This window comes from Physella acuta, unplaced genomic scaffold (genome assembly GCF_028476545.2).
Source record: "Physella acuta isolate Inbredline_101_S28 unplaced genomic scaffold, ASM2847654v3 ptg000333l, whole genome shotgun sequence".
NCBI lineage: Eukaryota > Metazoa > Mollusca > Gastropoda > Physidae > Physella > Physella acuta.
Window position 1 is genome coordinate 274191 of NW_026731852.1, and position 26209 is coordinate 300399.

Here is a 26209-nt window from a genome sequence, read left to right on the forward strand (position 1 = left end):
AAGTTTTATTTTTATAAGCTTTTAGCGCCAGATTCAGGGGGAAGCCACTCTATTTTACAAATGGCTGCTGTTTATATAGCAAATCTTGCTCTCAGACACTGCTGTTTAAAGTTAATTTCTGGCCTATATCGATATATTTAGCCATTGATTTAGGTTTATTATTCATTTATCTATAATATTTGACACAAAAGTATGACAATATACTTCTATTAAAGCCTTGACAATGAGGTAACGTTTTCGTACATAAATAGCCGCGGGCGATTTTACGTACCCAAAACGATAGATTACCGAATTATAGAATACCCACAAGTTTATGGTTATTTTAAGCAACATTTTAAAAATTAAATTAAGGCAAGTACTCTGTACTGTAGGCCTATCCTATCCTATTAAGATTTTATTTATTATTTAATGTTTTGATTTTAATTTTTTAGCGCAATTTCCATACGGACAATTGCGATTATTAACTCGTCAAGGATGTGTGTGCGATGTATGTCCGCAGCTTTAAGTGGTATCTCCTCCTCAACGAAGCAATATCGAGGACTAGTTCCAAAGCAAATATGTTAAGCAAGTTCCGAGGATGATTGTGGGCCAAAAAATTTCTGGGAATTCCTTCCTGGATTTCCCGGAAAAGCCAAAAAACCTCGAAAAAATACAGTTTTTGGCCCATATCTCGGCAACCAGACCACTTAGTGACTTGAAACATTTACCAATCGATTCCTGCCATAATTTAGAACAATATTGCCGAAGAAAGTTTTCGAAAATATCCTTTAGTTCGGTCACAAAAAATTAATTAAGGAAATTGCGCTTAAATTGTCACTAGACTTGTTATTAACTTGTTATAGTAGTTATTAATAAGTAACATATTAATAATAAAAAATCAGTTTAGTAAAAGTTTAGTTTAGTTAGTTCCCAGTAGTCTAGTACTAGATTCTAGTAGTAGTACTGACCACTGTTGAACTGTTAGTTTTCTGTTAGGTTGGTGTACTGTTAGCTATCGGCTCATAGAATCTAGAATCTAGTCCCTCAGAATCAGAGTTAACCATCTATTCTCAATCTCACTGACAGATTGTATAGTACAGTACTGTGAGTAGTCTGAACTGTTGTTAGTTACTTGATTTCTTTAATCTAACTCAAGTGTTGGAGTGTAGTCATAACAATAGGCTACAATTCAATAAATTAATAATATTATTATTACCATCTAAGTGTATCATTATTTAATATTTATAGGCCTTTTTAAGTTAAACATTAAGCTTTTCTCCAGTTATGTAAGGGATTTTTTTTTATTTTGAAATATCCAATGCAATTTAAATGATGTTTGTACTCTCTTGTTGAAAACTGTTCAATCAAGTATCTGATATCTGCAACTACTTTCACACAGACACGCAGACAAAAGAAGTCCAAATACTTTAACGTGTAATCTAAATGTTACGTTTGAATTTTGAAGGTCTTGGAGAGCCATGATTAGTGATGATGTGGTCAAATGTTAGAACTTTTGTTCGGTAACCTGAAAGACTCAAGTTCAGGTCCCGGGCTCAAGTCTGTAGGATGTCCCTGGGTCCACCCAACTCTGATGGGTACCTGACTCATGTTAGGGATGCAAAGGTGGCTGAGCATCAAATTGACCACACTATCCCCTTGTATGGAAAAGTCATTTAAAATTTAAACAGATGAACTCTACTTCCTCTGCCCCAGGTGTCTTTAGTACAAGCAGGGAAAAGATGATGATGATAATTAACTTTTTAAGAACAACATTCCAAGCCAAGTTTGTAAAGCTGTTTTTTTTTTCTGGTGGGAGTTGGCAACCCCTGAGAAAACCCATGGCAACCCGCTTGGGGGACAAGACCCACAGGTTGAGAACCCATGCCCTTCTAGATCTAGTGCTAGTTAGTTCTTCATAGTAACTAGTACAGATAGAGACTACGTATACTTCTCCATAGAGGAGGGTGTGTGAAACTTTTGGGGCATGCAGGATGGCTGATAATAGTTAAAGTTAAAGTAGGCTGTTTTGTCCAAGATGACGGAAAAAACACCTGATAATAATAAAATGTTTGGGTCATGTAGTAACGTGTCAGTGCTCTTTTGATAAGCGCTAGAGGAACTTGGACATTAACAGTTAATTTTGTTGGAGAATCCCAATTGCTGTCTAAAACACATTACACATCAATGTTTTAATTTTTATTAAAATCTTAGAGGGTTACTAGTAAAGCAAGCAGTGTTCATTTTTACAAAATTGTGTTCAGTTCTCCACATTTGGACATAGTAGGGTGCAAAAAAGCAACATGTGCAGTGATTGGTCATTTAGTGCCTAATCTCAAACTCTAGTTATATATTATGTACACTAGCAAACAGAGAAGATTTCTGAAATTACCTGCCAGACTTACAATTTTCTGCAGCATTGTAAAGAATTAGCAATGATAATCAATATTTTTAATCAGATTTTGATTTGAGATGGTTACATTTTTTTTTCTAATAGTAAGTGACATTACGTCTTACTATAAATAAATACCAAGCCAAGCATTACACATCTAATATTTTCAAGGTAAAGTAATCAGTATTTTTTATCTATATTTTAGAATATGACAGACAGAGACCCCATAAGTAGCTACCCTGGGGTAGAGGACTATATAGATTTCGCTGAGTCCTTGAAATCCAGGTTGACTAAGCTTGTGAATATTCAAGGGACTTCAAAATTACAGAAGAAAATCAATGCAGAAATAAAGTTTTTAAACTCAGTAAGTTTTTATATGAATTCTACTTACATTTTTAAAATTTCATTACAAGTATTAACCTTAAGTCTATGATTAAAATGTCAAATTGTATGTAATAATATTAGTTTTAATTTAAAAAAAAGTAATTTCTCACAGAATCAATATTAACTTACGGTTATTTTTTTTATTATGTAAATAATTTAAAGAGTTATTTCCCTTTCAATACCATACAAAAATATCACAAGAGCAAATTAATATGCTGGTGACTATTTTCTGTCATTAAATTTAAAGAAAATTGTTATTGTTATAATGTTGTTGATGTTGCTTGTACCTAATCTCTGAGGCTGTTTGTTATTATAATCACGTTTTGTGTGTGTGTGTGTGGGGGGGGGGGGTTGTTGTCCAGTTGCTAACTATTGTTAAAGAGCAACACATGAACTCAGTGCTTCCCTTTCTTTGGTGCTATGTTGGGAAATGATCATGTAAGCTAAGGTTTCATTACTTTAATGACATTACTTGTTTTGTTGAATTTGCTAAATACATTATAACTTAATTTAATAATTTTTTTGTTAACGGTGATAAAAGTAAGCACAGCTTAAAATAGTAGATGTACTGTGTTATGTTATAAAGAAAGCCCATGTTAAGATAGCAAGTGCTTTGTGTTTGTTAGAATAATAGAAACACATGTAAAGACAGCAAATGTTCTGTGTTTTAACTGCTGTAAAAGTAAGCACAGTACGGGTTCTGCATTTCTCTGGAAAATCTATTTTAAAGTCTGGTCCAGGATTAGGGTTGTATTGATTGGCTGACACTTGTTCCAGTCTTCTCGCCAGTCAGTGGTCTGAGTCTCACTATAGGCCAGTTTGTGTCTTGAATTGGGTCTCACTATAGGCCAGTTTGTGTTGGTCTGAGTCTCACTATAGGCCAGTTTGTGTTGGTCTGAGTCTCACTATAGGCCAGTTTGTGTTGGTCTGAGTCTCACTATAGGCCAGCTTGTGTTGGTCTGAGTCTCACTATAGGCCAGCTTGTGTTGGTCTGAGTCTCACTATAGGCCAGCTTGTGTTGGTCTGAGTCTCACTATAGGCCAGATTGTGTCTTTAATTGGGTCTCACTATAGGCCAGCTTGTGTTGGACTGGGTCTCACTATAGGCCAGCTTGTGTTGGTCTCACTATAGGCCAGCTTGTGTTGGTCTGAGTCTCACTATAGGCCAGCTTGTGTTGGACTGGGTCTCACTATAGGCCAGCTTGTGTTGGTCTGAGTCTCACTATAGGCCAGCTTGTGTTGGACTGGGTCTCACTATAGGCCAGCTTGTGTTGGACTGGGTCTCACTATAGGCCAGCTTGTGTTGGACTGGGTCTCACTATAGGCCGGCTTGTGTTGGTCTCACTATAGGCCAGCTTGTGTTGGTCTCACTATAGGCCAGCTTGTGTTGGTCTCACTATAGGCCAGCTTGTGTTGGTCTCACTATAGGCCAGCTTGTGTCTTGGTCTGAGTCTCACTATAGGCCGGCTTGTGTTGGTCTCACTATAGGCCAGCTTGTGTTGGTCTCACTATAGGCCATCTTGTGTTGGTCTCACTATAGGCCAGCTTGTGTTGGTCTCACTATAGGCCAGCTTGTGTTGGTCTCACTATAGGCCAGCTTGTGTTGGACTGGGTCTCACTATAGGCCAGCTTGTGTCTTGGTCTGAGTCTCACTATAGGCCAGCTTGTGTTGGTCTCACTATAGGCCAGCTTGTGTTGGTCTCACTATAGGCCAGCTTGTGTTGGTCTCACTATAGGCCGGCTTGTGTTGGTCTCACTATAGGCCAGCTTGTGTTGGTCTCACTATAGGCCAGCTTGTGTTGGTCTCACTATAGGCCAGCTTGTGTCTTGGTCTGAGTCTCACTATAGGCCGGCTTGTGTTGGTCTCACTATAGGCCAGCTTGTGTTGGTCTCACTATAGGCCAGCTTGTGTTGGTCTCACTATAGGCCAGCTTGTGTTGGTCTCACTATAGGCTAGCTTGTGTCTTGGTCTGAGTCTCACTATAGGCCAGCTTGTGTTGGTCTGGGTCTCACTATAGGCCAGCTTCTGTCTGATTGAGTCTCACTATAGGCCAGCTTGTGTTGGTCTCACTATAGGCCAGCTTGTGTCTTGGTCTGAGTCTCACTATAGGCCGGCTTGTGTAATGAATTGGGTCTCACTATAGGCCGGCTTTATCAAGTTTATGTCTTGTTAAACTACTGGCTATCTATAAATCCCACGTCTTTTTAGGTTAACCACGGGCTGTATATCAAGCTCGTGTGTTATTGAAACTGTCTATATATCAAGCCCATGTCTTATTGAAACTGACTGTATATCAAGCTCGTGTGTTATTGAAACTGGCTATATATCAAGCCCGTGTGTTATTGAAACTAACCACTGGCTTTATATCAATCCCATTTGTTATTGCAACTGGCTATATATCAAGCCCATGTGTTATTGCAACTAGCTACAGGCTACAACACAAGCCACTCAGTTGTATGCTGGTTGTTTTATCATGGATGATTCGTGCCTCTACACTGATTGCCCACTGTCTCCTCATGCTTGCTAGTTTTTGCCTGTCAAACTTGAAACTTATCCGGGGAAGCAACTCGAGTCAACCGTGTGTTATCATCCAGTTGACCAACTTCCCCCGATTAGATATGAGCTGAAGATGTCGTTAATCACTTATCTTTCTACTGGCCGGTCATCGCCCGTCGTTTGTGGTGAGTGGCCCCTCGACTCCGGTGGCCTGTTTGGTCATATAGTGGCCACTGTTTGTCCTTCGTATTTGATGGCCACTGTATGTCAAGTGTATTTAGTGGCCGGCTGCCTATGCCTGGTACTGTATAATTATCCAATGCCTGTTAGTGAACAACGTTTCACTATGTTGGGTGAGATATACAGATATTATTTTTTTTAATTTACAAAAAGCAAATCTTGCAATCAAGTTGTATTTATCAAATTCAAATCTGACCAACCTTACTGGTCAAAACTCGCCCAAAAGCAACAGCATGCTGACACCATTAACTGCACCGACTCCCCCCCCCCCCCCACCACCCATCGATTTATGTCAATACGCCAATTACATTTTCATTAAAACTGTTTTGTTTCGGTGAGCTCCCAACCCCTGCACCAAACAGCACACAGCGCGCGCCTGCTCGTGAAGAATTGGCCAATCAGACAGCCAATTTACTCGAGCATTTGGCAAGGACTTAGTTCTAATGTCAGACTCCAACGAACCAGTGGGCTGACTCGAAGGATGAAAGATCGACATATTGTTTGTGGTCTAGAGAGAAAATTGCAATTAATATTCAACAGCTGTCTGAAAATAGACATTTTTGCGTGACTGCGTTATGGCAGCATAAAATATGATTATCAAGTTAAATATGGGACTTCATAATTTGTCATACATATTGTTATATATGTGACTACATTTGTCAAACATAACATATATTGTCATCTAGTTGACTTCGTTTGTCAAACACATGGTTGTAGATTTTATATATCTGACTGTATGTTCGTCAATCATACTAATGAAGTGGTGGCTTTCTACTTGTATTAAATGACTTAAAAAAGACCAGATGCTGCTGCATTATGTATCTTCATTCGTCTTTTATAAACGTGTTTGTCTTCTGTTGTTTTTTATCAACCAAATACACTGTTTCTCTACACCTCGTCTATTTTATGGCAATGTTTCTACAGCTTTATCTGGCTACCGCGGCTCTCTGCTCCGACTGGCAGCATCAGCCAGCTGCTTGCATTATTTATACCCTGTTATGGTTTGGCAAATCTCTCACAATGCGACTTCACTTCTCTAGATTGGTACGCCACACCTTCTGGACATTTCCCTGCTATTGATTTTTGGACGTCCAGGGGCCAGGGACACTCTGGTCTGGTACCACAGCGGCCCTTGTTCTAGAGCTCGGTGATGGATTTGACACGAAAGCTTGAGCCTTTCTTCGGCTCATCATCTAATTTGATCAACCATGGGGGCGTGTCATCGCTTGTGTTTGTCAACATAAAGGTGGGCTGGCTAAAGTTGGGGCGTGCTTCCGCCTACTTTGTTTTATTTAAAAGAAACCCACCAAAATACAGGGATTTTGAAAGATACTATCGTGTATAATATATGATTGTAAAAAAAACAACAACTAACAACTGAAATGCCGCTATGGGAATATGTTGTAATGATATGATATCTATTATTAGAAAAGCATTGTTGAAAATGCACCTGTTATTATATCGACATTTTGTTTAGTTTGCATGATTCATATCAGAACTAAATCATCAGCTTTTACCTAACTATTCGGAACAACGTATCTGAAAACTTCCGGTTTGAATATTCCGTGTGAATATTACTGAGATACCATACGATCGTTTTCAGATAATTTTCTTAAGCCTTCCGGGTAGATGAAAGGGGAGATTGCTCACGTTATATTCATGGCGCGTCTCGTAGTTAGGTTGTCGTGTGGACTTTGTGTGAGCTAACTGTGTGTGGATGTGGTGTGGACTTTGTGGGGGCTGTGTGTGGATGTTGTGTGGACTTTGTGGCAGCTAACTGTTGTGTGTATGTGGTGTGGACTTCGTGGGGGATAACTGTTGTGTGGATGTGGTGTGGATGTGATGTGGACTATGTGGGGGCTGTGAATGGATGTGGTGTGGACTTTGTGGCAGCTAACTGTTGTGTGTATGTGGTGTGGACTTCGTGGGGGATAACTGTTGTGTGGATGTGGTGTAAGATTACTGTTGTGTGGATGTTATGTGAGGTTACTGTTGTGTGGATGTTGTGTGGATGTTGTGTGAGGTTACTGTTGTGTGGATGTTGTGTGAGGTTACTGTAGTGTGGATGTTGTGTGGATGTTGTGTGAGGTTACTGTTGTGTGGATGTTGTGTGAGGTTACTGTTGTGTGGATGTTGTGTGAGGTTACTGTTGTGTGGATGTTGTGTGGATGTTGTGTGAGGTTACTGTTGTGTGGATGTTGTGTGAGGTTACTGTTGTGTGGATGTTGTGTGAGGTTACTGTTGTGTGGATGTTGTGTGGATGTTGTGTGAGGTTACTGTTGTGTGGATGTTGTGTGGATGTTGTGTGGATGTTGTGTGGATGTTGTGTGGATGTTGTGTGGATGTTGTGTGAGGTTACTGTTGTGTGGATGTTGTGTGGATATTGTGTGGATGATGTGTGAGGTTACTGTTGTGTGGATGTTGTGTGGATGTGTGAGGCTACTGTTGTGTGGATGTTGTGTGGATGTTGTGTGAGGTTACTGTTGTGTGGATGTTGTGTGAGGTTACTGTTGTGTGGATGATGTGTGAGGTTACTGTTGTGTGGATGTTGTGTGGATGTTGTGTGAGGTTACTGTTGTGTGGATGATGTGTGAGGTTATTGTTGTGTGGATGTTGTGTGAGGTTACTGTTGTGTGGATGATGTGTGAGGTTACTGTTGTGTGGATGTTGTGTGGATGTTGTGTGGATGTTGTGTGGATGTTGTGTGAGATTACTGTTGTGTGGATGTTGTGTGGATGTTGTGTGGATGTTGTGTGGATGTTGTGTGGATGTTGTGTGAGGTTACTGTTATGTGGATGTTGTGTGGATGTTGTGTGGATGTTGTGTGGATGTTGTGTGAGGTTACTATTGTGTGGATGTTGTGTGAGATTACTGTTGTGTGGATGTTGTGTGAGATTACTGTTGTGTGGATGTTGTGTGGATGTTGTGTGGATGTTGTGTGAGGTTACTGTTGTGTGGATGTTGTGTGGATGTTGTGTGAGGTTACTGTTGTGTGGATATTGTGTGGATGTTGTGTGAGGTTACTGTTGTGTGGATGATGTGTGAGGTTACTGTTGTGTGGATGTTGTGTGGATGTTGTGTGAGGTTACTGTTGTGTGGATGATGTGTGAGGTTACTGTTGTGTGGATGTTGTGTGGATGTTGTGTGAGGTTACTGTTGTGTGGATGATGTGTGAGGTTACTGTTGTGTGGATGTTGTGTGGATGTTGTGTGAGGTTACTGTTGTGTGGATGATGTGTGAGGTTACTGTTGTGTGGATGTTGTGTGGATGTTGTGTGAGATTACTGTTGTGTGGATGTTGTGTGAGGTTACTGTTGTGTGGATGATGTGTGAGGTTACTGTTGTGTGGATGTTGTGTGGATGTTGTGTGAGGTTACTGTTGTGTGGATGATGTGTGAGGTTATTGTTGTGTGGATGTTGTGTGAGGTTACTGTTGTGTGGATGATGTGTGAGGTTACTGTTGTGTGGATGTTGTGTGAGGTTACTGTTGTGTGGATATTGTGTGGATGTTGTGTGGATGTTGTGTGAGGTTACTGTTGTGTGGATATTGTGTGGATGTTGTGTGAGGTTACTGTTGTGTGGATGTTGTGTGAGGTTACTGTTGTGTGGATGTTGTGTGAGGTTACTGTTGTGTGGATGTTGTGTGGATGTTGTGTGGATGTTGTGTGGATGTTGTGTGGATGTTGTGTAAGATTACTGTTGTGTGAGGTTACTGTTGTGTGGATGTTGTGTGGATGTTGTGTGGATGTTGTGTGGATGTTGTGTGGATGTTGTGTGAGATTACTGTTGTGTGAGGCTACTGTTGTGTGGATGTTGTGTGGATGTTGTGTGGATGTTGTGTGGATGTTGTGTGGATGTTGTGTGAGATTACTGTTGTGTGGATGTTGTGTGGATGTTGTGTGGATGTTGTGTGAGGTTACTGTTGTGTGGATGTTGTGTGAGGTTACTATTGTGTGGATGTTGTGTGGATGTTGTGTGAGGTTACTGTTGTGTGGATGTTGTGTGGATGTTGTGTGAGGCTACTGTTGTGTGGATGTTGTGTGAGATTACTATTGTGTGGATGTTGTGTGAGGTTACTGTTATGTGGATGTTGTGTGAGGCTACTGTTGTGTGGATGTTGTGTGAGATTACTGTTGTGTGGATGTTGTGTGGATGTTGTGTGGATGTGGTGTGGTTGTTGTGTGGATGTTGTGTGAGATTACTATTGTGTGGATGTTGTGTGAGGTTACTGTTATGTGGATGTTGTGTGAGGTTACTGTTGTGTGGATGTTGTGTGGATGTTGTGTGGATGTTGTGTGAGGTTACTGTTTTGTGGATGTTGTGTGAGGTTACTGTTATGTGGATGTTGTGTGGATGTTGTGAGGATGTTGTGTGAGGTTACTGTTGTATAGATGTTGTGTGAGTTTACTGTTGTGTGGATGTGGTGTGAGGCTACTGTTGTGTGGATGTGGTGTGAGGCTACTGTTGTGTGGATGTTGTGTGGATGTGTGAGGCTACTGTTGTGTGGATGTTGTGTGGATGTTGTGTGAGGTTACTGTTGTGTGGATGTTGTGTGAGGTTACTGTTATGTGGATGTTGTGTGAGGTTACTGTTGTGTGGATGTTGTGTGGATGTTGTGTGGATGTTGTGTGAGGTTACTGTTTTGTGGATGTTGTGTGAGGTTACTGTTATGTGGATGTTGTGTGGATGTTGTGAGGATGTTGTGTGAGGTTACTGTTGTATAGATGTTGTGTGAGTTTACTGTTGTGTGGATGTGGTGTGAGGCTACTGTTGTGTGGATGTGGTGTGAGGCTACTGTTGTGTGGATGTTGTGTGGATGTGTGAGGCTACTGTTGTGTGGATGTTGTGTGGATGTTGTGTGAGGTTACTGTTGTGTGGATGTTGTGTGAGGTTACTGTTATGTGGATGTTGTGTGAGGTTACTGTTGTGTGGATGTTGTGTGGATGTTGTGTGGATGTTGTGTGAGGTTACTGTTTTGTGGATATTATGTGAGGTTACTGTTGTGTGGATGTTGTGTGGATGTTGTGTGAGGTTACTGTTGTGTGGATATTATGTGAGGTTACTGTTGTGTGGATGTTGTGTGGATGTTGTGTGAGGTTACTGTTGTGTGGATATTATGTGAGGTTACTGTTGTGTGGATGTTGTGTGGATGTTGTGTGAGGTTACTGTTGTGTGGATGTTGTGTGGATGTTGTGTGGATGTTGTGTGAGGTTACTGTTGTGTGGATGTTGTGTGAGGTTACTGTTGTGTGGATATTGTGTGGATGTTGTGTGGATGTTGTGTGAGGTTACTGTTGTGTGGATATTGTGTGGATGTTGTGTGAGGTTACTGTTGTGTGGATATTGTGTGATGTTACTGTTGTGTGGATGTTGTGTGAGGTTACTGTTGTGTGGATGTTGTGTGAGGTTACTGTATTGTGGATGTTGTGTGAGGTTACTGTTGTGTGGATATTATGTGATGTTACTGTTGTGTGGATGTTGTGTGGATGTGGGTTGAGGTTACTGTTGTGTGGATCTTGTGTGAGGTTACTGTTGTGTGGATGTTGTGTGAGGTTACTGTTGTGTGGATGTTGTGTGAGTTTACTATGTTTTCATCAAATCTCGCAGCATTTATTAAACCATACTTAAGTTTTTGGCTGTTTATCTTTGATGTAAACAAATATAAAAACCTTTATAACAACACACTTTTCACGCAACCCACCCCATCCCCCAACTGAACAAGTTATCCTGTTATCTCCCCTTTTGAAATTGAATATAGCAATCTTTATATTAATGTGTAATGGCTTACTCAATATAGATTTTGAATTTAAGAGATATATATATATATATATATATATATATATATATATATATATATATATATATATATATATATATATATATATATATAAAATTGAAATTGATGCAGAAAAGTAGGTCACATTTGAGTTATGATATTCGACTCTAAAACCTAAGACAGGTATACAGAAAGATAGACGAACAGACATGTAGACGGACGGACAGACAGATAGACGGACAGGCAGACACACAGATGGGCAGATATACTGACTTATGGATGGACGAATGGACATATAGACGTTGTGCTCTAAATAAAAGCTTGAAAATAAAATAATAATAAAAAACAACAAAAGACGTCTTACAGTCAAATGTGAGATTTAATGGTGTGAACCACTTGTTTACAGAGTGAGGTGGGCAACAGTATCTATGTACATGGGGCTAATGACAAGGATGGTTCATGTACATAGGGCTAATGGCAAGGATGGTTCATGTACATGGGGCTAATGGTGGTTCATGGACATAGGGCTAATGACGAGGATGGTTCATGTACATGGGGCTAATGACAAGGATGGTTCATGTACATAGGGCTAATGACAAGGATGGTTCATGGACATAGGGCTAATGACAAGGATGGTTCATGTACATGGGGCTAATGATGGTTCATGGACATAGGGCTAATGACGAGGATGGTTCATGTACATGGGGCTAATGACAAGGATGGTTCATGTACATAGGGCTAATGACAAGGATGGTTCATGTACATGGGGCTAATGATGGTTCATGGACATAGGGCTAATGACGAGGATGGTTCATGTATATGGGGCTAATGACAAGGATGGTTCATGTACATAGGGCTAATGACAAGGATAGTTCATGGACATAGGGCTAATGACAAGGATGGTTCATGTACATAGGGCTAATGACAAGGATGGTTCATGTACGCCGGGGCTAATGACAAGGATGGTTCATGTACATGGGGCTAATGACAAGGATGGTTCATGTACATGGGGTTAATGACAAGGATGGCTCGTCTACAAGGGGTTAGTGATAAGAATGTTTTAAATACAATGGGCTAATGACAAGGATGGTTCATGTACATGGGGCTAATGACAATGATGGTTCATATACAATTGGCTAATGACAATGATGGTTCATATACCATTGGCTAATGACAATAATTGTTCATGTACATAGGGCTAATAAAAATTGTTTTATTTACATGGGGCTGACAAGATGTTTCTTCTGGGGCTAATGACATTCAGGTTATATAGACATGGGGCTAATGACATCAGGTTATATAGACATGGGGCTAATGACATTCAGGTTATATAGACATGGGCCTAATGAAAAAATGGTTCATGTACGCCGGGGCTAATGACAAGTGCCACATACAAGGATGTTAAAATGTACATGGATAAAAATGTTTCATGTAATGACGAGGATGTTTAGAAGGGGCAAATGTCACATATATTTTAGCCATACTGGGTAAAATTACTTCCAAGTTGCATGTACACTTCTCGTTTTTTAATGCATGAGCCACGTATCAGAATATTGGTCACAATATACAAGGTTTCTATGTGGCTGTCTAAAGAGCATGTCTTTTGCCACATACGTTTCACTAGCATGAAAACACTTGCTGTTCCATTTAGTCATCTACTCCCACCGCGTAGTCGATGTTTACCAATAGAAGTCACTGAGCAGTGAAATAACGCTAATATGTCGGCCATGTTATTCTAGGTATTCGTTCACTATTGGTTCGTGCCAGATTTTTTTTCTACTGTAGATAGACCTGTGCGAAGTTTACGTTCCCATTGCTTAGATACAATCCTTTACAATAGCAGCGCATCAAATTTCATATTTCATTACAATCTAGAGAACCTTTTAGCCTTCCATAACACGTCCTGGACAACACAACAGTCAACTCACACAACATCATCCCCTGAAGCCATGTTGTGATTGATTTTATAATCACAGTTGTACGGGGCAGTGGGTATCCTAATTATCCATACATCTTAGTTTCGCTTTTAATATTAATCAAAGTATTCCGTATTATTTGTTTGTACCTCTACTCTATTCTACGGTACTGTTATATCCTAAAATGTCCTCACCAAGTATGAGATGTCTGTAATGTCAGTGTTCAACTGCAACTCTCTATGATACCCCACCCATAGTAGACAGAGAACATAGTATTTACCCCTACCGTGGTTTTTTTACAAGCTTTTATTTAACTCACTTCCTCTGTCTGTCTAGATCGAAACGGCCGAGCGAAATTGCAGGCACTTCTAACTGACAGATACAGTTCGTAATTGGTACGTGGGTCAAGACATGAAGACAATGCATCGTGACATTCAATTTGACTTAATTGGTCGCCTAATTAATTTTTAGATGCATTAATTAAAATTTGGACCGAATTATTAGTGAGATCAGAAAACTTAGGGAGAATGTGGACTCCAAACAAAATACTCTGTGAACGTGCTACAGCTTTTGAGTTTATCAAACAGTTTCAATCAAATGTTTCGTTTCGTTCTGCATGAGGTGTTGATCCAAGCTTGAATGATGTAGCTAATTAGTTGATTACTGGCCAACAGGCTTTAGATGTAAATAAGCAAACAAGCAATGCTAATGCTGTTGTCTCGTTACTAATTATTTCATTAAAGTCTGATTCCAGCAGCTGTCCCTAAATATAGCGCACGTTGCTATACTCCGATATTTTTCTAAATTTTTCTAAAACTAATTACTTCCATTGAAGCGATCTAATATGATCTTTAATGCACACAGAAAGTTTGCGATCGTAAATGGAATATATTGATGTCCAACGTTTTCACTTAGCGCCATTAAAACGCATCGGATTTTCCCTGTGCTAATCATGACTCGGGGAATCGATAAGCGAATTGGTTTGGTGGATGTGTGGAGGCAGTGGCAGGAACATGTTTGTTCATTAAACACACGGCGTCGCCACAAACCCAGATTAATACAAGATTTCCTGCTCTATGTTGTTATCTCATGCTTGTCTTGGGCATTTTGTTTAGACACATCGCTGCTCGAACCAGACTGGTGGAAATCTGTTTCCACTCCAGGAGCCTTTAACTTAAACAACGGTCTTTAACATAGAACATCGGTATTAAACCTAGAACGTCTTTAACCTAGAATATCAGTTTAACATAGAACATCATTCTTTTACCTTGATACGTCTTTAGCACAGAACATCGGTTTAGGCTAGACCGTCGGTCTGTATCCTGTGTGACCGTGTATGACATTTGATTCCATGAATCCACCTGTGACTCCATAAATCCACCTATGACTTCATGAATCCACCTGTGACTCCATGAATCCACCTGTGACTCCATGAATCCACATGTGATCTATCCACGTTTCATCCAACCCAATTTAATTCATGCAACCCATTTCAATTCGTCCAACCCATTTCAATTCGTCCAACCCATTTCAATTCGTCCAACCCAATTTAATTCGTCCAACCCATTTCAATTCGTCCAACCCATTTCAATTCTCGTCCAACCCATTTCAATTCGTCCAACCCATTTCAATTCGTCCAACCCATTTCAATTCGTCCAACCCATTTCAATTCGTCCAACCCATTTCAATTCGTCCAACCCAGTTCAATTCGTCCAACCCATTTCAATTCGTCCAACCCAGTTCAATTCGTCCAACCCATTTCAATTCGTCCAACCCATTTCAATTCGTCCAACCCAGTTCAATTCGTCCAACCCAATTTAATTCATGCAACCCATTTCAATTCGTCCAACCCATTTCAATTCGTCCAACCCATTTCAATTCGTCCAACCCATTTCAATTCGTCCAACCCATTTCAATTCGTCCAACCCATTTCAATTCGTCCAACCCATTTCAATTCGTCCAACCCAATTTAATTCATGCAACCCATTTCAATTCGTCCAACCCATTTCAATTCGTCCAACCCATTTCCATTCGTCCAACCCATTTCAATTCGTCCAACCCATTTCAATTCGTCCAACCCAATTTAATTCGTCCAACCCATTTCAATTCGTCCAACCCATTTCAATTCGTCCAACCCAATTTAATTCGTCCAACCCAGTTCAATTCGTCCAACCCATTTCAATTCGTCCAACCCATTTCCATTCGTCCAACCCATTTCAATTCGTCCAACCCATTTCAATTCGTCCAACCCAATTTAATTCGTCCAACCCATTTCAATTCGTCCAACCCATTTCAATTCGTCCAACCCAATTTAATTCGTCCAACCCAGTTCAATTCGTCCAACCCATTTCAATTCGTCCAACCCATTTCAATTCGTCCAACCCATTTCAATTCGTCCAACCCAATTTAATTCGTCCAACCCATTTCAATTCGTCCAACCCATTTCAATTCGTCCAACCCAATTTAATTCGTCCAACCCATTTCAATTCGTCCAACCCATTTCAATTCTCGTCCAACCCATTTCAATTCGTCCAACCCATTTCAATTCGTCCAACCCATTTCCATTCGTCCAACCCATTTCAATTCGTCCAACCCATTTCAATTCGTCCAACCCATTTCAATTCGTCCAACCCATTTCAATTCTCGTCCAACCCATTTCAATTCTCGTCCAACCCATTTCAATTCGTCCAACCCATTTCAATTCGTCCAACCCATTTCAATTCGTCCAACCCATTTCAATTCGTCCAACCCATTTCAATTCGTCCAACCCAATTTAATTCATGCAACCCATTTCAATTCGTCCAACCCATTTCAATTCGTCCAACCCATTTCCATTCGTCCAACCCATTTCAATTCGTCCAACCCATTTCAATTCGTCCAACCCAATTTAATTCGTCCAACCCATTTCAATTCGTCCAACCCATTTCAATTCGTCCAACCCATTTCCATTCGTCCAACCCATTTCAATTCGTCCAACCCATTTCAATTCGTCCAACCCATTTCAATTCGTCCAACCCATTTCAATTCGTCCAACCCATTTCCATTCGTCCAACCCATTTCAATTCGTCCAACCCATTTCAATTCGTCCAACCCATTTCAATTCGTCCAACCCATTTCAATTCTCGTCCAACCCATTTCAATTCTCGTCCAACCCATTTCAATTCGTCCAACCCATTTCAATTCGTCCAACCCATTTCAATTCGTCCAACCCATTTCAATTCGTCCAACCTATTTCAATTTATTTCCCATCAAACCGATCCTAGTTTTGGCGAGTTACCTCTGCCTTATCGATATTTCTCTTGAAAGTAATCAGTTTAAGAATTCGAGGTGGTTTTTTTTTTTACTTGTAGTCTAGAATTTTCTCTTCACATAGGCAGCGCGGGTCTCAGATCTCCGAGGTAAATCCTTTCTCATACGCTCTAGGGCTCACTCTGATGTGGTCACTGTCACGTGTTAATCTTGTTGGGTGAGGTGTGTACACAGTGTGTACCAGGGTAGGAGGTGAGTGGGGAGCTACCAGGTCAGTAGTGTGTGAGGTGTGTACACCAGGGTAGGACGTGAGTGCAGAACTACCAACCAAGTCAGTAGTGTATGAGGCTTGTACACATGTTTAGAAAAATGCCCTCACAAGATTACAGAACCAGAAATGTCTCGATAGTTGACACACAAGACAAGCCCTGTTGACACCGCTGTACTAGACCCTAGGCCTTGTAGTGGAAGACAGAAGTTGTTGGTAGATATTTCATCTACAGGTGGTCGGTGTGGCCACAGGTGCACATGTGTGGTTATTTACAGTTGTTGCTTGAGTTCTTTATGTTCTCTATCATGGGAAATATTGCTATACGCATGCTACTATCCACAGTCGTTGCTTGAGTTCTTTATGTTCTCTATCATGGGAAATATTGCTATACGCATGCTACTATCCACAGTCGTTGCTTGAGTTCTTTATGTTCTCTATCATGGGAAATATTGCTATACGCATGCTACTATCCACAGTCGTTGCTTCAGTTCTTTGTTCTCTATCAAGGGAAATATTGCTATACGCACGCACATTGACTGTCATTGCTTAATATTATTAGGTACTTTTTATTGCCAGTGTCTGTTTATTGCTTAATTTCTTTTGTAGAGTGTGGTCTTATGCGCGTGTGTGATGTGGGTGTGTGTGTGTGGGTGGGTGTGTGGGTCTCTGTGTGTGTGTGTATTTGGATGTGGAGAGTGGTACAGTATTGTGTATATTTTCTTGTTTGGATCACTTCTGTACCAACACTAGCCGGCAACGGAGCCATGTTTTAGAAAGATTTGAACCAATCACAGGACATGTAATGGAATGTAGTATCCAGAGTCGTGTGGTGGGGACCAGCTAGGGGGTCGGGGAGGGGGGGGGGGGTAAATAAAAAAAACATTTACATTGACATGGGTTCCGAACCCGCAACAGACGGGATAGATGTCATATTCCCTACTCGGCCACGACAACACAAACCAATTTTATCAGAATTTGTGTTACTTCAGAGTCTAGTCGAGTCCACGGACAGCATGCCACTAGTAGTTTCTTTTATGATCCATCTAGTTTAATATCCGTAATAGGTCTATGAATAACTGGTATAAGTCAATGGTTATATCGATTACATTAACATGGCTAAGTATCTGTCCATGGTTTTGCTGCTATCCACAAGTACAAGCAATGAAGAATATATGAGTAACTTCACGTTATCGCACAAAACGTATTGTAGTTGACCTTTATAAAAAACATGGAATTATTTGCAAATATCAGGCCGTGACAAGATCTAAACGAGGAACGCCCATTGTAATATGTACATTAGAATCGGCTGCTAACAGAGGTTCCAAAGTTTGTAAACCCCGACCTTCAGAAAACACATATCCGGTTGGGAAATTCCCGGAAAACTGGATGGTTTTTGTGTAGGTGAGTAGTGTGTGCGTGTCAGACTAGCGTGTCGCCTTCAATGCTCATGTGCAGTGTTTTTGACACGTATTTCAGCACTGGCGGTCTGACCTTCGTTGGGTTGCTCTCTGCTACCGTGGGCTCTGATGTGGAAGTGGCCGACTCCGGGTTGGTCGTGTGGTTAGTCAGTTTAGCGTAGGCCCCGGCGGTGTGGCCCAGCGAGCCTTTGCCGTTGTGGGTCGTCGGCATGCTGGAGTGATGACTCTTCCGTGACGCCGATAGCTCGGCGCTGACGGCTGACGCGGGGAAGTCACTAATGCTGATCCGTGGAGCTGTGCGGTGTCCCCCCGGCTCCGACTGTATGGAGTGGAAGTGTGTGTGCATGTGTGCGAGCCGGGCCTGCCGCGAGCGGTATGGATGGCTGGGGTTGTGCCGGCGTTCGGTCAGCGACAACGTGCGCCCGCATCTCCCCAGCGGGATGTTCGCCCTGGCCGGTTTACTGCCGCCGTTGGAGATCTTGCTCCCGTTACAGACCCTCTCAGCCAGGCTCTGCGGCGAGTGCTGGTAGGCGTGTCGGGACGGGCCCTTGCTCTCGGCCAGACTGTCGCCCTCGCTGTTCTGGGAGAAGACGTCGTCCTCCCGGTCGTGGCAGTGGGTGGTCGTGTCGCTCATCTCGTACCGGTCGTCAGGGAAGTGCGAGGACATGGAGTCGTACTTGCTGGACTCGGCCGCTGCCGTGCGGGGCTGCCGGACCAGGTTAGGACATCGGGACAGGAGGACAATGAGGACAATGATGGAGAGCGCCAGGACAGCGCCGATGCTGGAGCCGATGGAGACGGGGATGTGCCAGCTGGTGGTGGAAGCTTCTAGACACTCCTCTAGAGGGTAGGACTCGTTGCCGTGGAACATGGTCACGCAGATCTGGGGACAGAGGCACGGTGGTCACGTGATCGTTAAGACAGCATAGCAAACAAAATTTTTTCAAGTATCTCATTAGAACCTTATTTTAACTGGAATACTCAATTAATAGTCCCTATTTCAGTAGGAGTTTTGCAGTATTTAAGCTTTCTGATATGGAATGTGCATATTAAAGTAACAAAAGTGTATAAAGAGAATGCAAGCTACTGTACCCTGTAGTATGTGTCAGAGACCAGATTGTTGATGTAGTACTCTCTAGCCGTGTAGGCCAGCATCCCGCTGTCTATCCTGTAGGCGCTGGCGTCACGGTTGTACTGGACCCTGAAGCCCCTGGAGTCTCCCTCACACGCCCACTTGATGGAGATGGAGTGGTGGGTGGAGGACGAGACCTGGGGGTGGAGGGACAGGCCCCTGCCCTCCGTCGTGCTGTCTGTTGCCATGGCCGTGGCAACCGTTGCTGCCGGCAGGTACATGTGCTCACTCGACACCTGCTCAACGCTGCACGTGCATGCTCACACCTGTCGGATGGTCAGCTGTGGAGCGCGTCATTCGTGGTCAGCATCTGTTGAAGTGTAAACAAATTCATGAGCCCGCGGTGTTTACTGTCAGCAGAGATATTAGATCATAGTTGTGATAACTGTATTAAGTCGCACGTTTTATGGAGTATAAGGATGGAGCGTTTGGGACTGCTAAGAACATTTCATTTTAGTGTTGTTGTCAATGAATCTATATATATAAAGCAAAGTGGTCAAGTGCCCGATAGGGCACTTCCCGGCGCCGCAGGCGCGTCAAATTTGGCACGATGGTGTCTTCGGGCGATAGAACACGAAGGCCGGTGACGGTTGGCCGAAAAGTCTACGGAGAAGGGGTCAAAACTGACCTCGACTGACCGGCGCCTTATATGGGCTATATTACGAAAAAAATTTTCCTCCGACGACCCCCCTTGAAATTTTGTGAGGTGGTAGGAGAACGCCTTGGGGAGTCACAAAAAACTCGCCATGTCCGGGAAAAATCGGGAAATGGGTCAAAACTGACCAGTCGTATTTCCCTATATAATCTTTGTATTTTATGGGAAAAACAGAGGGTCATTTCAAAACGGATTTTAGGGCACTTACCCTGTTTACATCTGGCTAATTTTCGGCATGTTTATAGGAAAATGGCTTGACCGTAGGGCAGACCTGTCGGTCTCACTCAAAGCCCTCGACGAGGGCTAAAAAGTGACCGCGAGTGAAATTCTCTTTATATGAGCTCTATTACGAAAAAAAATTTCCTCCGACGACCCCCCTTGATATTTTGTGAGGTGGTAGGAGAACGCCTTGGGGTGTCACAAAAAACTCGCCATGTCCGGGAAAAATCGGGAAATGGGTCAAAACTGACCAGTCGTATTTCCCTATATAATCTTTGTATTTTATGGGGAAAACAGAGGGTCATTTCAAAACGGATTTTAGGGCACTTACTCTATTTACATCTGGCTAAGTTTTGGCATGCTTATAGGAAAATGGCTTGACCGTAGGGCAGACCTGTCGGTCTCACTCAAAGCCCTCGACGAGGGCTAAAAAGTGACCGCGAGTGAAATTCTCTTTATATGAGCTCTATTACGAAAAAAAATTTCCTCCGACGACCCCCCTTGATATTTTGTGAGGTGGTAGGAGAACGCCTTAGGGTGTCACAAAAAACTCGGCATATCTGGGAAAACTTCGTAAAGGGGTCAAAACTAACCAGTTGTATTTCCCTATATAATCTTTGTATTTTATGGGAAAAACAGAGGGTCATTTCAACGCGGATTTTAGGGTACTTAAGCTCAGTATATCTGGCTAATTTTTTGCATACTCTTAGGTAAATGGCTTGACCTTTAGGGAAAACTGTCGGTTTGACTCAAAGCCCTCGACGAGGGCTAAAAAGTGACCGCGAGTGAAATTCTCTTTATATGAGCTGTATATCGAAAAAAATTTTCCTCCGACGACCCCCCTTGATATTTTGTGAGGTGGTAGAAGAACACCTAGGGGTTTCATAAAAAACTCGGCATATCTGGGAAAACTTCGTAAAGCGGTCAAAACTGACCAGTTGTATTTCCCTATATAATCTTTGTATTTTATGGGAAAAACAGAGGGTCATTTCAACGCAGACTTTAGGGTACTTAAGCTCAGTATATCTGGCTAATTTTTTGCATGCTCCTAGGTCAATGGCTTGACCTTTAGGGAAAACTGTCGGTTACACTCAAAGCCCTCGACGAGGGCTAAAAAGTGACCGCGAGTGAAATTCTCTTTATATGAGCTCTATTACGAAAAAAATTTTCCTCCGACGACCCCCCTTGATATTTTGTGAGGTGGTAGGAGAACGCCTTAGGGTGTCACAAAAAACTCGGCATATCTGGGAAAACTTCGTAAATGGGTCAAAACTGACCAGTTGTATTTCCCTATATAATCTTTGTATTTTATGGGAAAAACAGAGGGTCATTTCAACGCAGACTTTAGGGTACTTAAACTCAGTATATCTGGCTAATTTTTTGCATACTCTTAGGTCAATGGCTTGACCTTTAGGGAAAACTATCGGTTACACTCAAAGCCCTCGACGAGGGCTAAAAAGTTACCGCGAGTGAAATTCTCTTTATATGAGCTCTATTACGAAAAAAAAATTCCTCCGACGACCCCCCTTGAAATTTTGTGAGGTGGTAGGAGAACACCTTGGGGTGTCACAAAAAACTCGGCATATCTGGGAAAACTTCGTAAAGGGGTCAAAACTGACCAGTTGTATTTCCCTATATAATCTTTGTATTTTATGGGAAAAACAGAGGGTCATTTCAAAACGGATTTGATGGCACTTACCCTCTTTACATCTGGCTCAGTTTTGGCATGCTTATAGGTAAATGGCTTGGTCGTAGGGCAGACCTATCGGTTACACTCAAAGCCCTCGACGAGGGCTAAAATGTGACCGCGAGTGAAATTCTCTTTATATGAGCTCTATTACGAAAAAAAAATTCCTCCGACGACCCCCCTTGAAATTTTGTGAGGTGGTAGGAGAACACCTTGGGGTGTCACAAAAAACTCGGCATATCTGGGAAAACTTCGTAAAGGGGTCAAAACTGACCAGTTGTATTTCCCTATATAATCTTTGTATTTTAAGGGAAAAACAGAGGGTCATTTCAACGCAGACTTTAGGGTACTTAAGCTCAGTATATCTGGCTAATTTTTTGCATGCTCCTAGGTCAATGGCTTGACCTTTAGGGAAAATTGTCGGTTACACTCAAAGCCCTCGACGAGGGCTAAAATGTGACCGCGAGTGAAATTCTCTTTATATGAGCTCTATTACGAAAAAAAAATTCCTCCGACGACCCCCGTTGAAATTTTGTGAGGTGGTAGGAGAACACCTTGGGGTGTCACAAAAAACTCGGCATATCTGGGAAAACTTCGTAAAGGGGTCAAAACTGACCAGTTGTATTTCCCTATATAATCTTTGTATTTTATGGGGAAAACAGAGGGTCATTTCCAAACGGATTTTAGGGCACTTACCCTCTTTACATCTGGCTAAGTTTTGGCATGCTTATAGGTAAATGGCTTGGTCGTAGGGCAGACCTATCGGTTACACTCAAAGCCCTCGACGAGGGCTAAAATGTGACCGCGAGTGAAATTCTCTTTATATGAGCTCTATTACGAAAAAAAATTCCTCCGACGACCCCCCTTGAAATTTTGTGAGGTGGTAGGAGAACACCTTGGGGTGTCACAAAAAACTCGGCATATCTGGGAAAACTTTGTAAAGGGGTCAAAACTGACCAGTTGTATTTCCCTATTTAATCTTTGTATTTTATGGGGAAAACAGAGGGTCATTTCCAAACGGATTTTAGGGCACTTACCCTCTTTACATCTGGCTAAGTTTTGGCATGCTTATAGGTAAATGGCTTGGTCGTAGGGCAGACCTATCGGTTACACTCAAAGCCCTCGACGAGGGCTAAAAAGTGACCGCGAGTGAAATTCTCTTTATATGAGCTCTATTACGAAAAAAAATTTCCTCCGACGATCCCCCTTGAAATTTTGTGAGGTGGTAGGAGAACACCTTGGGGTGTCACAAAAAACTCGGCATATCTGGGAAAACTTCGTAAAGCGGTCAAAACTGACCAGTTGTATTTCCCTATATAATCTTTGTATTTTATGGGAAAAACAGAGGGTCATTTCAACGCAGACTTTAGGGTACTTAAGCTCATTATATCTGGCTAATTTTTTGCATGCTCCTAGGTCAATGGCTTGACCTTTAGGGAAAACTGTTGGTTACACTCAAAGCCCTCGACGAGGACTAAACAGTGACCGCGAGTGAAATTCTCTTTATATGAGCTCTATTACGAAAAAAAAATTCCTCCGACGACCCCCGTTGAAATTTTGTGAGGTGGTAGGAGAACACCTTGGGGTGTCACAAAAAACTCGGCATATCTGGGAAAACTTCGTAAAGGGGTCAAAACTGACCAGTTGTATTTCCCTATATAATCTTTGTATTTTATGGGAAAAACAGAGGGTCATTTCAACGCAGACTTTAGGGTACTTAAGCTCATTATATCTGGCTAATTTTTTGCATGCTCCTAGGTCAATGGCTTGACCTTTAGGGAAAACTGTTGGTTACACTCAAAGCCCTCGACGAGGACTAAACAGTGACCGCGAGTGAAATTCTCTTTATATGAGCTCTATTACGAAAAAAAAATTCCTCCGACGACCCCCGTTGAAATTTTGTGAGGTGGTAGGAGAACACCTTGGGGTGTCACAAAAAACTCGGCATATCTGGGAAAACTTCGTAAAGGGGTCAAAACTGACCAGTTGTATTTCCCTATATAATCTTTGTATTTTATGGGAAAAACAGAGGGTCATTTCAACGCAGACTTTAGGGTACTTAAGCTCATTATATCTGGCTAATTTTTTGCATGCTCCTAGGTCAATGGCTTGACCTTTAGGGAAAACTGTTGGTTACACTCAAAGCCCTCGACGAGGACTAAACAGTGACCGCGAGTGAAATTCTCTTTATATGAGCTCTATTACGAAAAAAAAATTCCTCCGACGACCCCCGTTGAAATTTTGTGAGGTGGTAGGAGAACACCTTGGGGTGTCACAAAAAACTCGGCATATCTGGGAAAACTTCGTAAAGGGGTCAAAACTGACCAGTTGTATTTCCCTATATAATCTTTGTATTTTATGGGAAAAACAGAGGGTTATTTCAACGCAGACTTTAGGGTACTTAAGCTCAGTATATCTGGCTAATTTTTTGCATGCTCTTAGGTCAATGGCTTGACCTTTAGGGAAAATTGTCGGTTACACTCAAAGCCCTCGACGAGGGCTAAAATGTGACCGCGAGTGAAATTCTCTTCATATGAGCTCTATTACGAAAAAAAAATTCCTCCGACGACCCCCCTTGAAATTTTGTGAGGTGGTAGGAGAACACCTTGGGGTGTCACAAAAAACTCGGCATATCTGGGAAAACTTCGTAAAGGGGTCAAAACTGACCAGTTGTATTTCCCAATATAATCTTTGTATTTTATGGGGAAAACAGAGGGTCATTTCCAAACGGATTTTAGGGCACTTACCCTCTTTACATCTGGCTAAGTTTTGGCATGCTTATAGGTAAATGGCTTGGTCGTAGGGCAGACCTATCGGTTACACTCAAAGCCCTCGACGAGGGCTAAAAAGTGACCGCGAGTGAAATTCTCTTTATATGAGCTCTATTACGAAAAAAAATTTCCTCCGACGACCCCCCTTGATATTTTGTGAGGTGGTAGGAGAACGCCTTGGGGTGTCACACAAAACTGGCCATGTCCGGGAAAAATCGGGAAACGGGTCAAAACTGACCAGTCGTATTTCCCTATATAATCTTTGTATTTTATAGGGAAAACAGGGTAATTTCTACACAAATTTTAGGGTACCTCTTCTTTGTATAACTGGCTAATTTTTTGCATACACCTCTATAGATGACTGGGCCGTATGGAAAAACTGTTGGTCAGCATCAAAGCCCTCGAAGAGGGCTAAAAATGACTGCGATTGAAATTCTTATTATACGAGATTCGGTCATTTGGTCTATTAACAGGGGCGGTAACTTTTTAATGTAACAATTTTTTTAATATTTTGTATACTCTTTTTAAGAAAAAGCAAAAATCATAATGTATATCATTGTTTTAAATGAATATTTTGTAATAAATTAAGTTTTGTATTGTATTGAAATTGTAAAATTAATTGCAAATGTAATTTAATATTATATTTGATTAATAATTTTTATGAAAGCCCTTTCAGTTCTAATAACCTTGCGAGTAATAAGTTTGCGAATATTCCATCATTTTATGGGCACAATAAAAGTACCCGACTGTATAAATTTAGGCCCTAAGCATTTAACATAACAGCCAATCACCTATAAATTAATCATTCAATTTCTCAACTTTTTTAAAAACCTAAGCGAAGCTAGGCAGTATGCCTAGTCTAATATATAAAGCTCAGTTCTGTAACGTGTGGCAAAAAAAAAGTTTGTCGTTGACAGTTCTAAGGATTTAAGTGTTAGATTTTTTATCGTGCTCATAGTCTAAATGTACGAGTCAAAAAATTACCATTGAAAGTCTTTAAAAACAATTTTCATTCTATTTACTTAGAAGAATAATTTTCAATTATGTACGCGACATAAAATTTTTAAAAAGTGTATCGACGTTTATAAAATTTCTAAAATTGTGTCGGAAATGTATTGACTGCACAGTTACTTCCCTTTAATAAAAAAATTTCTTAAAAAGAAAGAATTTACATTTTATTACTTTGTTTTTGGTGTTAAGAAATAAAAAAAAAATTACATAATTAGCGGGGATTGATTAAGTGCAATGTCGTTAGGTATTTTTAACACTGCCTTTTATTTATTCTATACACTGAACATACTGTTCAATATTTTTTTTTTTAAATCAATAACATTTAATAAGCCAGGTCCTACAAATCCTATATGTTTATTTCTTTCCATTTACGGATAAGCTTGGAGTATTATCATTTTTGTTCACTAAATTGAAACAGCCGCGTCCGGCGGCGCCCTTGCGCGGTTCGATTTGGCACCCTGGGCTATCATGTGAGCGCTATGCTGCATAATTTTGTTTTTAACAGTGCGATAGACTATGGGTAAGAAAGGTAACTATATTCTTTAAGTGAATCAAATCCGGGCGTCCTCCGGCACCCCGACAGGGTGCTATTTGGCGCCCCGGGCCTTCCGGTGTACG

General features: G+C 41.4%; 2 protein-coding genes across 10 annotated transcripts in view; one reads left to right on the top strand and one right to left on the bottom strand.

The window, feature by feature from the left end:
- LOC131940832 (UPF0415 protein C7orf25 homolog) overlaps positions 1-26209 on the top strand; it is a 100103-nt gene that overhangs the window by 2996 nt on the left and 70898 nt on the right. For 5 of the 9 annotated variants that reach the window (XM_059299688.1, XM_059299687.1, XM_059299689.1 and 2 more), the window contains exon 2: positions 2574-2732. In XM_059299688.1, the coding sequence (XP_059155671.1) occupies positions 2577-2732 (156 nt within the window). In that variant the 5' untranslated portion in view covers positions 2574-2576. The other 4 variants (XM_059299694.1, XM_059299691.1, XM_059299692.1 and 1 more) reach the window with 4 other exon arrangements.
- Positions 17636-26209, bottom strand: part of LOC131940834 (uncharacterized) — a 39094-nt gene continuing 30520 nt past the window's right edge. Inside the window, exons 2-3 of the mRNA XM_059299699.1 lie at positions 19209-19558; positions 17636-18999 (exon numbers count right to left, since the gene is read on the bottom strand). Of these exons, the coding sequence (XP_059155682.1) occupies positions 18118-18999; positions 19209-19469 (1143 nt within the window). The 5' untranslated portion in view covers positions 19470-19558 and the 3' untranslated portion in view covers positions 17636-18117. The remainder of the gene's footprint in view (positions 19000-19208; positions 19559-26209) is intronic.